Raw genomic sequence first — 15644 nt, 5'->3', positions numbered from 1 at the left:
AGGCATATATGTGTGAGTATACATATGAGGTCTGTCCAGGTGGTATCCAGCCATATAGTATGAAAAGTAAAGACATTTATTGAAGAAGATATAAGATACAAGAAACACTATACATAGTACAATGATGCCTCAGTCCTCTACAAAGTAGGTACCTTGGGACCGCACACAGTTTTCCCAGTCATCATCACCTGCCCTGTTGTATTTTCCTGAATCTCATCTACAGTCTGAAATCTCTTCCCTTTCAAAGGTGATTTTTAGTTTGGGGAAAAGTAATAAATTGCAAGGCACCAAATCTGTGCTGTAGGACGGCTGAGTCACCTGCATGATTTGATGTTTCACAAAAAAAACTCTGCACAAGATGTGATGTATGAGTGGGCATATTGTCATGATGAAGCCAGGAATCACCAGTTGCCCATAGCTATGCCCTTCTGAATAACCCAAATGGTTTCTAAAGAGGAATATTCAAGCTTAATGCAGAATTTGATACAGACGCATTGCTCTACTTGCTGAGTCATTTTGAATGTGACGGCCACATGGTACACAAGCTCACCCAGTGGCATCTATCACTCCCACTGACTAGTACAGTGAAGTCGTCATTGTTCACAGTGCATATTCCAGTCCACTCTTTTTGGCTGCCAGGTTATATCAATTCTACCCAAACCAGTTCTAATTACATTAAAAATAGCTGGACTTTTTCCAGATAGACCTCATATGTATCCATACTAGAAATGCTTTATATAAATACACATATGCTGTAACAGAGTTGTGTGTTGTATGTGTGAATAGATAGATGTATATATACAGCTATGGACATAGATATGGAAAATTCATTAGGATTTTATTAAGTAAATTTTTTTTTGTTAAAAATTCTACTATTCTACTTTAACTGACTTGGTAATTAGATGATAATGAACATTGTTTAATCTCATTGTCAGTTCTAGATGATATTAAATCTTCATTATAAACTCTAATTGCCAATAGAAAGTGCTATAAATACATTAAAAATTACATCAGTATTAATTGACTTGAAGACATACTCTGTGAGTTTTTAACAAATTCCTGCTCTTCAGTTTGTTTTAGACAATAAAACAAAACAAGGAATCTTACTTTTTTATTATGAAGTCATAAAAGTGTTCTATACTTGAATAATGTTTTTATTTGGGGTCAAAGTTAGATATGCAATTAATTATTTGCCAAATGCATAATTTCACTACAAAATTTATAAATCATTATTTACCTCACATGCCCATTATCTCTTCCAACCTAATGAAAGTTCGTATTCCTGCCTTTGATAGAAAAAATAAGTATAACAGTCAAGAAAATGCCTATTGTATTGCAAGATAGGAAATAGGAGAGGGAAAGGGAGTCAGCCAAGGGGAGGGGAATGGTCCAAAACACTGAAGAAGAAAGAAGAGGAAAAGTAGGAGGAGTAGGGGAAAAAGAAGAGGAGGAAGAAGGGGAAGAAATGATGATTCCAACATAAAGATTTGTATCCTAGGCCTTATTTTGTTAAATACATTTGTTAACAAGTGTAAAAACATATTGGCCTAGACTCAAATAGACATTAGACCAAACACTGATTCTTCAATTTACTAAATAGGAACACAGGCAACCTCCATGAGAGCCATTCCTTTGGAGGTTTACTGTGATGACTAAATGAAAAACGCAAGAAAGCATCTCATACAGCACCAGATATATGTGGTTGACATTCAATCAACAGGTGAATTGGTAAGGGATCCTGATATTGCTGAACTCTGAGGTCTATCTCTAAAATTTGTTGTTTCCAACGGTATGATTTCACAATATTTTTTGTTTCAATGTCTAATGCAAATCAACAGGGCAATACAATTTTCAGTGTAACCATGCATGTGATGAATTTTTATCTGTGCCTATCCACACAAGCCAGTTTAATTTAACTTATATTAAGTGTTTTTATCCTCACCTTACATTTTTTTCATTGCTTTTACAGAGAGAGGAAGTGGTGGGAGAAAGAGGGAGAGAGGAAGTGGTGAGGAAAAGAGGGAGAGAGGAAGACAAGAGAGAGAAATAGAGAGAGAGAGATAGAGAACATCAATGTGAGAGCGAAGAGAGGAACATCAATTGGTCGCCCTCTCATACATGTCTGGACCAGGGATCGAAGCCACAGCCTGAGTATGTGTCTTGACAGGGACTCAAACTCGCAACCATTTGGTCCACAGGATGATGCTCCAACCAACTGAGCCACACTGGTCAGGGATAATTTAACTCATATTACAATCATTTAAATATAATGTCATAAAGCAACTAGCTTGAACATGTCAACTGATTTTCAAATAATTTATCTCATCAAAGATAAACTTTTCAAATGATTGTACTGAGGTCAAGTGAACAATATTCCCCATTATTTTGTTTCCTTTTTCTCTCCTCAGAGAAGTAATTTTTTATAACATTGTTTAATCATCATAGGTTTTGAAGCTAATAATACCATATTTAAAATGGTTTCATATCTTAGTATATTATTTTCCAAAGGTTTTAAAAATGATTCCATTGTTATAATTTTACTAGAGTAGTATAAGTGATAATTTTCTATTACATTTCAAAAGGGAGATTGAAAAAAATGGAGCAGTAAGTTTACTAAAAAAAACTAAAATTATGAAAGAATTGATACAAAGTATGTTTTATAATACTAGGTTTGATTGTACTTATTGTTTACAAGGAACTGGCCTGTCAGTGGGAAACAATTTATAGCATTTTAAGGTAAATTATCAGGATAAAGAGCATGCTATATGTTAAGGAAAGCGGTTGGTATTTAAATATACAGTAGATGAGTCTACAGACTGATAGCTGACAGAAGGGACTAGATGAAAGAAGGTAAAAGGATAAAGCAAAAATAACATGTACGTTTATGATATAACAAACATGTGTGTTTATCTATATATACACATACTATATGTGTATATATATTATATATACACACACATACTACATATATAATATACACACACACACACAACACACAGACACAGACAACAGTGTGGTGGTAACCAGGCAGCCAGAGGAAAAGGAGGGTGGGTTTGAGGTGGGTTAAGGGAGGATAAATGGGGACAAAAAGAGACAATGCTTGGGTGATGGGCCCACAATACAGTGTGCAGATGATGTTTTCTGAGTTGCATGCTTATGTGAAGCAATGTCACCCCATTAAATTCAATAAAAAATAAAAAGTACATAGTAGAAATAATAACATTCCTCAATGGTTAATATATGCATTTACATAAAGGTTATGAATTTACTTCCAATAAAAGAAAAATCTCATATCTTCTCTCTAAAGAGAAATAAAAATATATACATGGAGTCTGGATCTAGAATCTAATCCAAAATTAATTACTTTATTTCAATTTCTATTTGTTCTACTAATGGTACAAACCAATTTAAATAGGTCACCCCTCAGAAGATGATACAAAATTAATGCAGAAGCATTCTTGTATTTTCAAGATTTAATTAATTTCTGAATGGCAGACCACATAACTTCCATAAAAAATAGAATTTCCATGTTGTTATTGTTTTTCTTTATAAATTAGACAATATATTTTAGGAAATATCTTTCTCACTTGCCTATGAATGTAGTTTTAAAAAGCTCTAACGATTGAAAATCCAAATATCTCTTTGAAATAAAATACCAAGGTGAAACCATGGTCTTCGGTGTTTTGTTAAATCAGCCTAGCAAGTCAGAGTTCCCATGGACTTCAGAGTCTGATGCCCTCATTGCAGACTGGGCGGAGGCCTTGAGCGCTCTCCGAACTCTTTTTCCTGGGCCCTGTGACACGGTCAGAGCTAGAACTCCAGTGGCCATTGCCCTTTCAACACAACACAGTTCTCCCAGCGTCCTCATGTTATTTCAGTTGCTTCATTTTAACTTCAAATTACTGGTTTACAGAACAACCTTTAGAGACTAACTTAGTTTTGAAAATCAGCAAATATAACTCTACAGTTCCAAATACTAGTAGTTTATGATTACTTTTCCAAAGTTTGAACCTATATGAAAAGAAGAAACTACAAAGTAGAGATTTAACTTGGTATTTTTTTTAGAGATCAGAACTATATTTGTATAAAGCACTTGCCCACTGTGTTATCTTTTTCTAGCCATTCCAAGAGATGAACAGTTTCAAAAATGTCAGGGGATCATGTGAATGGACTATCTTAGTCATATTCCACTCCTCTGAGTCATAGTGCTAGAATCCTGCAGTATGCCATTTGTAAGATTTTATTAAACCTTTAAGAGCATTCCAATATTTTATCTCTTCCCTATTTGGTTGGAAACCTCATCTTATCTTAACTAAATAGGTTTTTTAAAACAGCAGCAATTACAAGCAGTGGCTGGAAGAATTAAAACTTTAAAGAACAGAATGCTAGTAAAAGTACCGGACACTGTTACTATCGAGAATAATTTCATTGTCCAGATAAGTGTAAATGACAGTAATGGAATAAAGATGCCTATGAAAACCATACAGTAACTAGTCCAGAAGTCACGACCTTGTGGTTCATGAAATCAGAGAATTAAGGTAAGACAGGATCCTAATCTTCCATCTTGTAGAAATAAAAGAGAAAAGAGGCAGAAGAATTCCAAAATTCTCATATCAGTAAGATTTCAGTAACATGATGTGACAGCAAACAAGGTCGAAGGTCATGGCTGAAAACAATGAGCAACCAGGGCGAGGTAAGGAGTGCAAGAGGCAAAGAGGAAGGACCGTCTGCGACCATATATGCCAGATCCTGAGCTAAAACACATAATCCAATACTTGGTTTGCAACTATTTCACATAGTTAAATTTCCTAATCCCTCTCTGCATGTGTGAAGCTCCTTAAATATAATGGTCTATTTTAAAATAAAGAAAAATTTGTCTTCAAAACAGCTTTTCCCCTGCGTGCTTTACATTTTTGTCTAAGAACCTTGCACTTGTGCCTGTGCCTTTCAAAGAAATGTTGGGCATTTTCTCCTGCTATTTTTAATCCACTGGGCATTCTGGACATTCCTGGTATTTATAGTTTACCAATTTATTTCCTCATGTAATCTCACCAAAGTTGTGGCATGCAGCATATATTTTGAATCCTGATACCACCCACCTAGAAATTACTTAACAGGTGTTGCCCATACTGGTAACTTCATCTTTAGATGAGGTTAAATATCGTGCTGAACAAGCTCCTACAAACTAAGGTCTGTTTTCCAGGATGAGTTTAGTCTCAAGCTTGTTAAGGGAAGATAGCCGTGACTTTAAAACTCAGAATAAATATAAATCACAATCTCTCGATAATTGTGTTAATAAGTTGTTCAAAGTACAAGTTCATATTTTTCTTAAATATGTACTCTTTCAGTCCATGTTACTTGAGAAATTATTTTTGCTTGTTCTTTATCTATTACTAGACACTATGATTGAATTTTTCTTTCCATTATAATGTAGCCATTAAAGAATCACATGGAAATGAGCACAATCATATTATCAAATACTTGAAATTGTTATATCAATTTTAATTCCTTCAATCTCTATGTAACCCACTGTGAAATACCCACATCTTCATGCAATCATACCCCATCATGACAAGGCACAAAGGAAAACGTACCACCACCCTTTTCCAGCATTACTTCCACACAGACTTTACATTTCCTCCTTTGCCACTTGCTGTGGAATTTGGCATCATCACTGGTCTCCCTTTTCCCTGGCTCCTCCTCCTCTCTGCCTGCTGCCTCCCCTTCCTCGGCTTACTTCGCCCCTTGCAAATACTCCCCACATCTTACCTTCCTCTCAAACTATATGTTTTTCTATTCTTTTTTCAACAGGAAACTCCTAGAAAGATTATTCAGTACTCAGTGGATATCTGCAGCCCTTAGTTGCTCCTCACCACACAAGCACTCTACAGAAGACATTCACATGAAAGCCCCTGACGCCTGTCTAACTACCAGAGCAAAGTTCCTCATTCCAGTTCACCGGCTAGCTGGCAATGGAGCATTTGGGAGCATCTGCCACATATGCTTATCTTACTTTGTCCTGTCTCACTTGGTTAGTTCAAGTATTACAGTTTAGCTACCACAGTTATGCTAAGGATTAACAATCTGCATCTGTTGATCCCCTATCTCTCAATAATGGACTCACTTTTTCGCCACTCTTTTCCTTTTCTGACTCCTACACACCTGTTCATCACAAACATACTGATATCCCCCAACAGGAGAACCTCGCTTTCTCCCCTCCTGACATGACACAGACCTGTGAGATCACATCCTTGTCCATGGTGTCCACCATTACCTATGCACTTGGTATATTCTAACCAATACCTTACTCTCACCTTCAGAAACACATGTCTAATACCTGATGTCACCCCTTGCTTGCTTTTCCAACGGATACGTCAAACTCTCTTTGTCAAAATATTAATTTGTCATCTTTCCCCCCTCCACATTTTAGCCTGTTTTCTCCCTCTATTAATCATCTTGTTTAATGGTAATCACTTACTCCTTCAGGCCAAGTGAGGGACCACTTTATACTCTCTATACTCTTCATCTCTCATGTCTCATTTGAGGCCAACACATATTCTACAGTTCCCAGAATGCATCTAGGGTGGCCCTTTTAATATTCACATCAGATCGTGCCATTGCCCAGCTCTAAGTCTTCCAAAGGCTCTCGAACCAACAAAAAATAGCCGACACACTCCTTCCTTTGGTACTGCCTGCTGAGGCCCCCATGGTCCCCTCCAAACACCGCTCACTGTGCTCAACGTACACTGGGTCCACTTTCTGTTTCAGGGGCACACCAAGAGGATTCCTTCACAGTCCTTTTGTTCTTGTCTGTGTAACACTGCTGCTATTATTTATTTAAATATTTTCTCCTGGGATCCTCAAGTGTCTGTATACCTGATGCCCTAGGTGCTGAGTTAATATTAGCTAAATATGACTGCTGCAGGAATCCGTCAGTACATTGTAGAGTCATACCACAAAAGAACTATTCTCTTAAGGCTTAAAATAATCCAATAAAAGTTATCAGGTCTGAAATTTAAATCAAGACAATTTGTGACTAGAAATAGTAGCCGACCTGATTTTATCTCACCTTGTATTATTAAACACAAACAATAGCCAAAGGCCATAAAAGATCAGATATCTAAAAAATGTGGTCAAAGTAGTTCTGTGAGTAACAATAGCACTCGGTGTTCCTGACACAGCTCCTCTTGGCTGTTCTGCAATAAAGAGAAAGGAAACATCCTGTGTGGAATAGATAGATGAAATTCATAAGTCTAGTTATGCTGTCATACTCTCTTTCCTCTACTTTCTTATTCTGTTAAGATCTGGAATTTTGATTCATTAATAACATGGTGCCAATGTCAATTAAGAACAGAGGCAAAAATAATTCAACCAAAAAAGCTACATTTAAATAATGTGTATTCTTCTGAGTCAACATAGTAAGGGCGTGCCAATTTTATTCAAAGTTCAACCACATCAGAAAAAAATTAGAATACAAGTTATTCTTATTCAAACTCCAGCTAATACTTTTTGGCTGGAAAAGCTACCTTTTCATAACATTTACATTTCTCAGGCTTTCTGTCTTCTGGGGTTTTTTTTTAGTTCAGTTTTTATCAGAAGCAGAAATATCAACATAACATGCATTCTAGATGTTAGATGACATTTGGGGGCTAATAAAGAGTAGGAAGTAATAAAAAATTAATAGAGTCTGATACTCATGAGGATATTTTTATAGACTTATAGAATATTGGGTACAGATGTTTCAGATAACTATCTAAGGACTGCATTTCTATCCAGTTATAAGCTGTGGAGGTTTTTGTTTTGTTCTTTTTTTCTGTCATAAGTATTAGCTTGATTGTTCATCAGATTCCTGTAATCAGAATCAAAATTGGAATGATAGCAAGAAGGTAAGAGTTTTAGTATCTAACACCTTTATCTTATGGTTGAAATAATGGAAGCAAAACCAGTGTCATTGGGATTAAGAAACATAAGATATGATATACAGGGACTATACGCATTTTAAATATTAAAGCCCTAAAAATTTTTAGCAGGTGTTAATTCATGGATGTGCTCTTTGTAAAGTTTGTAGCAATACTATTCTGCATTGCCATATCAGTTTAGGTAGTAAAAAATGTCCATAATTATACATCGGTGTCATATCCTGATTGGGGGTCACTTTGTAGATGGGAAAGCTGAGGCTCAGAAAGGTTATGTGTTTTTACCAACACCATGTAGCTCTCACTGTAGCAGGGTGTGAAGGCACCATAAATGCTTTTGGTAAAACTTCAGAAAACAACTATAATTAAAATTTCCATCGAGTCATGTTTGTGCCCAGAGTAATTAAATCAGGAAGTTTCCTTACACTTAAAACTTCAGTATTTTACAGAGTCTTTCTTCATAGTGATTTTTTTTTTCACAACAGCTACTCAGAGTTCACAACATTGTACCAGTTCCTTAGAGTGCTTATTAAACACACACACACACACACACAGATGCTCTAGTTAATCACTTTAAAAATACATTCCTTTTATCGTTTTGGATTTTAGTTTTCTCATATTAAATAAAGTAGGTTAGCAGGTCAAAAAAGTTCATTTTTTCATTTTTCCTGTTTCTGACAATTAAGAACTCATAAAGTTTATATCAAATGTCTATTCTGTGCTAAAAAGAGTTTTGGAGGAAACCTCATACTGTGGATTTTAGCTGTCACTCTTGACTATATCTTCTAATGTAAGTTCAGTTAAAGGATTTTGTGTTTCCAGTTGTCCTACGACATTAAGTTGTGGCTGTTTCATTAAGAAAGGGGTAAGTTTTTATTTCAGCAGTTTATCAACCTATTATTTTATTATAAAACTTAAAAGTTTTACCATTTGGTAAAGAAAAGAGAAGGCTGAGGAAGACCTCTAGATTGATGACTTTCTGGAAAAGGCTATGACTCATATGTCACAATTAGTCACTGCTCAGCAAGCTTCCAGAAACATGCCTTTAGAGCCACTTCCAACAGTGCTGAAGAATCCATGTGTTTTTATTGGACTTTGTAAAGAACAAAACATAATATAAATGTTCATATATATATAAATATAAATGTGCATTCATACACACACACATATATACATATATATGAATGTGGGTGGTAAGTTCTATTCTTCAAGCCAATTGTCCAGAAAAAAAGGCTCCACTTAAAATTGGAAATGGGTTTTATTAGCACCAAAATCAGTTTAAATTAAATTATTCAGACATAAAATGAAAAAAGATGTCAAGGATGTGATAAAAAACCTGGGCAAATTTTACTGAGGAGTCATACATATTCAATTGTAATGCTATCTGTTGTTCATAAATTGCACCCCAAAAATACATATGATAGAATGTGATCAAATGGTTTCTTATACAACAAGCAAGACATGCAAAAATAATTTTCTAGTCCACTAACAAATGCAGTGAAATCTTGAAGTGAAGATAAGCATTGTGTTTAGAATAAGTAAGATTCTTACCATCTGAGATTGACTCCTAGGACATCCATTGATATCTTCAACTTTTTCATTTGCTAAAGCCAAGAAATAAAAGAGAATAAAAAAGAATAATGCTTAAGCAATGAAGTGAAACACAAAAAAAAGACTAAAGGGGAAAAAAAAAACCAACACCAGCAAAATGCTGCTTCTACATTCACTCTATCTCCCAAGCCCTGTGACAAGAGGACACACTTGTTAGCAGCCACCACTTCCACATGCACAAGTCAGGCAAATTAAAGACAAAAAAAGTGAGTGAGTGAGTGAGTGAGAAGGAAGTTGCTGCTAATTCTTTAGCCTGTGCCAAATGACTGCTGACATGAAACCTTTCACAATTGTCCCTGCTGGGTCAGGATACAGTTTCAAGGAATCTCTGAGTGTGTAAGTTGCTCTAACGAATGATATGCACACATGGGAGACATATGGTTTAATGAAACATTCATTTCTGACACTCCAGTGTATGAAAGATATAGTTCTAATCATTTAAAAGTATGGCTAAACTGCCTTTTCAAACATTCTCACAAAAACATTTTTAATTAATTCATGGGAGAGCTACATTAATCTCAGAGACACAGGGACCAAATTTCTATGCACTTAACTTAAATTGTATCTTACAAAAAGGAGTGAGCAGAGGCTTTCAAGGTTTCTCTCGGAGGGCAGGGCTTACCGATGATCTGGATGATCTCGGCTAGCAGCACTCCATCTGCAATGTCTTGTTGCAAGTCCTTGATCAGCCGCTTGTGGCCCGATTTTGCTAGGTAGTGGTTGGCCCAGTCGGTGTAAATCTGTGGGACAGAGGGAGGGAAGAAGTGAGATGAGCTGAGTGAAAGAGGTAATAAAAACGCCTAAGACAAACACTGGATTCCAAGGGAAGCTATTCTGAATCACATTCCAGTTTACAAAGTCAGAGCTCCAAAGGAAATAGTTGTAAAATAATTTTTAAACAGCTCTTTCCTCCACTTATCTCTTGTTTCACAGGGAGATGATTCACTGTCTTTCAAAACCGGGGACGAGTCACTTGTGACACAGCAAAACTCCCTTCCTGGTTGACTCTTGTCTGCAAATCAGCTTGGGATTCCACTCTCTTTCCCCTGGAAGGAAGCCACCTGGACTGATTTCTACAGAAACCTTACTATAAAAAATGTGTGTTTCTCTGCAAAGACTTTATTAAATTTGTCACATGTGATACTGTATGTGACAATGTTTTGGCATCATTGTAGGAAATAATTGCAAATGCCTAAGATACTTTATTTGGACTGTCATCTTCCATTTCAGCCTCTTGAAATGTGTTTATATAAGAGAATAGAAGAAGCAAATGCAATTATTAAACAGAAATTACAATATAGAATTGAGAATGTTGGCAATTTGACATAGAGTAAGGGTGACTCTTCAATAACAGATTATGATACACGGAAAAGCTGGAACTGTTTGAAATTTCATGGAAATAAAATGTTACCAATTTTTCAAATGTAATGGGGCGCCTACTAATGTAACCTAACTGAAAGGAAATAAATAAGTGTTCAGACTTTTCAATTTCATAGGTGGCTCATATAAACATATCAGTAAGTTTATTGCAAGGCACACTACGATATGTAGTGTAATGGAAGAACACAAAATGAGAATTGAGAAGGGAAATTAAATAAGAAGTGTGTACATAAAAAAGTGTTATAAGAGCACTGGAATTAGAACTGAGAACATAATGGAACCAGGACATGAGAAGTGAAGGGCCTTCCTCACAGAAGTTATGAGATACAGACCAACAGAGAGGAAAATAAATCAAGGACATAAATCTATAACTAAAATAGGATTCTAAAACTAGGACAAATTAGACTAGAAAGCTAACTTGTATTCTAAATCATAAGGACTGCATGCCAAGCAAACTATAAACAAACACTCTTTTATATCTAACAAAACCAATACACATTCTTTTAAAGATCTTATTTATTTATTTTTAGACAGAGGGGAAGGCAGGGAGAAAGAGAAGGAGAGAAACATCAATGTGTGGTTGCCTCTCGTGTGCCCCCCACTGGGGACCTGGCCTGTAACCCAGGCATGTGCTCTGACTGGGAAGTGACCCAGCAAACCTTTGGTTTGCAGGCCAGCACTCAATCCCCTGAGCCACACCAGCCAGGACCCAGTACACATTTTTTTATAAGAATAATATAAATCACAAATGAAAGTCCCCTGACAACTTGCAACCCCACCCACTTTTGAATAATTTAGTATAATTCTAGAATTTTTCTAGAACTTTATATTTTACCACATGACACAACATTACACACACACACACACACACACACATACACACACACACTAGGATTTTAAGCCAAAGTTGGCTCAAATTTTACATATCATTCTGCATTTATCAACTTTTTATGTAGCAATGTTTTAATAAAACTTCTAAAACCATTTCCATATATTTATATCACTGTCTTTGATGTTCTATTACACATAATATTGATCCTTCCATTGAAGGATATTTGACTTAAGTATGTTTCAATTACATCTAAAGTTATAAGAGACATCCTTATATACCTATCATTGCACACTCATATGTTAGTATTTTTCTAGGATCAAAATCTAAAAGTGGAGCTACTATTTTCTTAATGGATCCTAGCCACAAATATTCAAAAATACAAGAGAAGAAAGAGTGTTTATTTTACAAAATACAAAGCTGTATCTTAATGCATATGTGGTGGTGATTAAGTTTCCTGAAAGGCATAAACAATTGGGAGCATTTCGTTGCATAAGAAAAGTATGTGAGAGCAAAGTTTCACCTCCTTCCCTCATGTTCATGGTCTTTATGTTGAAGATGCTAAAGTGTCAGAAAAATAACTTGTACAATTGCCTCCTGAATTAGAAAATAGGCACATGATTTCTAGATGGACACTCCGTTACTTGATGATCTCCTCAATTAAGATTTTATTCTTCTTGTATTATTATAAATTTTCTTTTTATAAGGATTTGTACTAGTTAGAATCCAGAACATTGAGTACTTCCCCCTTACCTATACACCAATCAAAGGACAGCATTCATTGTTTGGCCTTCTAGTAGAAGCTTCAGGCTGACCTGGCCATAGGCAGTGAGTTACAAGGGTCAGTTGGCTGACTCTAAGGATGAAGGACATGAATTTTGGAGTCAGGTGGGCCTGCCTTGGAGGTCCTGCAGACCAATTACCACCACTGGGACCTGGAACAAGTCACTCATTGTTTCTAAACCTCAAAGTTCTCATTTGCAAAATCAAAATACTACTGCTTACATTATAGGAGTACGCCAGAACTAAGCTAGCACTTGTACAGTACCTGTCACAGAGTTAGCCCTGAAGAAATAATAAATGTATTATCATTATTATGGCATCTAGCGTTATTTGCTATGATGACTTTCCAACAAATTTTTGTTAAAGTTATCATTTGGCAGAGGTTAAAAATTAGAGAGTACGGGCAGTAGAGACTGAAGAAATTGTACTCCTGGCTTCTGACACTACTCATATCTCTGACTCCTCCTGACTTCTGACTCACTGCAGCCACAGATCTGTCCACCAACCAAACTTAGAGGAATGGGTCCAATTCCAAGGCTGCCAGGTTCTTGTCCAGACCTGCAATGCCTCAATCAAGACATCATCTCCATAAAACTCCATAACACAGAGACTTTGTTTTACAGAGGTATTATATTATGGAATGTATTTATTTAAATATACACAGAATGAAATATCTTAAAAAGGAAAACAAAATATTTTCATTTTCCAAGTGCATGTCCACAGTGCCTTAGCCTCTATCCAAATCCCTCCTGGGACTTAGGTGAGAAAACCGATAGGAAGCCAGCTGGTAAGCTTCAAGACCTTGTGGACAAAGCCTAGGATATAGTTACAGAACAATTTTATATGGACCAGGAATCCCAAATTTAAGCGCTCTGCCTTGTTCAGTACCTCTAACATGTGAAACTTTGCTCAGGCAATAGCTCTGACTTTAGTTACAATCAAAGAAATCAATCCAGGCTGCATGAATGAATGCAAAATAAATCTCCATTAAAAATAAGTACCATGCAAATTATTCTAAAAAACATATGTAAAAGATACCTAAGACCCTTCAAGTATATCAGTGGATCTGTATCAAGTATTTCAAAGGATCTTATAATCTAGATAAGGAAATGTAAAATGATGAAAAAACTTGTAAATGTGTATTTCAAACATTATATAAATATATTTTTCTTTCATTTTTGAATGTTTTTATTGTGTATACTCTTACAACAGTCCCAGTTTCCCCCCTTTCCACACCCTCCCCAGCCCCTCATCCCACAGTCAATCCCCACACCATTGTTCACAGCCATTGGTCCCTCTTGTATGCTCTTTGACTAATCCCTTCATCCTCTTTCATCCAGTCCCGCCCTCCCCCTCCCGTGTTACAGATGTTAGTCTGATTCTTGTTTCTGTGCCTCTGATTCTATTTTACTCATCAGTTAATTTTGTTTATTAGATTCCAGTTATAAGTGAGGTCATATGGCATTTGCCTTTCATTGACTGGCTTCTTTCACTTAGCATACTATTCTCCAGTTCCACCTATCCTGTTGCAAAAGATAAGAATTCTTTCCTTTTTTTTACTTCTGTATAGTATTCCATTGTATAAATGTACCATAGCTTTATATACTCACTCATCTACTGATGGGCACTTAGGCTGTTCCCAAATCATGGCTATTATAAATAACACTGCTATGAACATAGGGGTTCATATATTGTTTTCAATTTATGTTTCAGGATTCTTTGGCTATATACCCAGAAGTGGAATGGCTGGGTCAAAAGGCAATTCCATTTTTAACTTGTGAAGTATCTCCATACTGTTTTCCAGAGTGGTGGCATCAGTCTGCATTCCCACCAATAGTGTACTAGGGCTCCCTTTCCTCCACATCCTCACAAGCACTTGTTGGCCATTCTGACAGGTGTGAGGTGGTATCCCATTATGGTTTTAATTTGCACCCTTCTGATATCCAGTGATATTGAACACTTTTTCATGTCTATAGAACATCTGTATGTCCTCCTTGGAAAAATATCTATTGCCCATTTTTTAATTGGATTCTTTGTCTTGCTGGTGTTGAGTGATATGAGTCCTTCATGTATTTTGGAGATCAAACCCTTGTCTGATGTATCATTGGTAAATAGGTTCTCCTATACAGTTGGTTCCCTTTTCATTTGCTGGTGGTTTCTTTAGTTGTGCAGAAGTCTTTTAATTTCATGTACTCCCATTTGTTTATGTTTTTCCCTTTGTTTCCCTTGCCCTAGAATATATATCAGCAAAAATATTGCTATACATGATATCTGAAATTTCACTGCCTGTGTTTTCTTCTAGAACTTTTATGGTATCACAACTTATATTTAAGTTATTTATCTATTTTGAGTTTATTTTGGTGTATGGTGTGAGTTACTGGTAGAGTTTCATTTTTTTGCAAAAACACCCAGTTCTCCCAATAACATTTATTGCCTCCTTTATCAAATATTAATTGACCATAAAGGCATGAGTTTATTTCTGGACTCTTTTATTCTGTCCCATTGATCTATGTGCCTGTTCTTACATCAGTGCCAAACTTTTGATTAAAGTGGCCTTATAGTATAGTTTAATATCAGGTATTGTGATCCCTCCCACTTTGTTCTTCTTTCTCAAGATTGTCAATGCTATTCGGGATCTTTTTTGGTTCCATATAAATTTTTGGAACATTTGTTCTATGTCTGTGAAATGTGCCATTGGTATTTTAATAGGAATTGTGTTGAATCTATAGATTGTTTTGGATAGTATGGACATTTTAATGATATTAATTATTCTAATCCATGAACATAGTATATTCTTCCACTTATTTGTATCTTCTTCAGTGTCTTATAGTTTTCCAAATACAGGTCTTTTACCTCCTTGGTTAAATTTATTCCCAGTTACCTCATTTTTCTAGTTGCAGTAGTAAGTGGAATTATTTTCTTAATTTATCTTTCTGATGGATGCATAGAAATGCCATTGATTTCTGAGTACTGATTTTGTATCCTGCTCCTTTGCCAAATTCATTTATTTTAGTGTTTTGGTGCAGCCTACAGGGTTTTCTGTGTACACTATCATGTCATCTGAGTATAATGACAGTTTTTCCTCCTTTCCAATTTGGATGCCTTTTATTTTTCCTTCGTGTCTG

The 15644-nt window shown here is 35.9% G+C and overlaps 1 protein-coding gene across 3 annotated transcripts in view; it reads right to left on the bottom strand.

The window, feature by feature from the left end:
• NAV3 (neuron navigator 3) overlaps positions 1–15644 on the bottom strand; it is a 786639-nt gene that overhangs the window by 227672 nt on the left and 543323 nt on the right. For all 3 annotated transcript variants that reach the window (XM_045844968.1, XM_045844966.1, XM_045844967.1), the window contains exons 3-4: positions 10150–10267; positions 9468–9520 (exon numbers count right to left, since the gene is read on the bottom strand). In XM_045844968.1, the coding sequence (XP_045700924.1) occupies positions 9468–9520; positions 10150–10267 (171 nt within the window). The remainder of the gene's footprint in view (positions 1–9467; positions 9521–10149; positions 10268–15644) is intronic.

This window comes from Phyllostomus hastatus, unplaced genomic scaffold, assembly GCF_019186645.2.
Source record: "Phyllostomus hastatus isolate PE091 unplaced genomic scaffold, TTU_PhHast_1.1 phas_contig_432, whole genome shotgun sequence".
NCBI classification, from domain to species: Eukaryota; Metazoa; Chordata; class Mammalia; order Chiroptera; family Phyllostomidae; genus Phyllostomus; species Phyllostomus hastatus.
The sequence above is the reverse complement of the archived record's forward strand: the minus strand, read 5'-3'. Positions and strand labels throughout refer to the sequence as shown.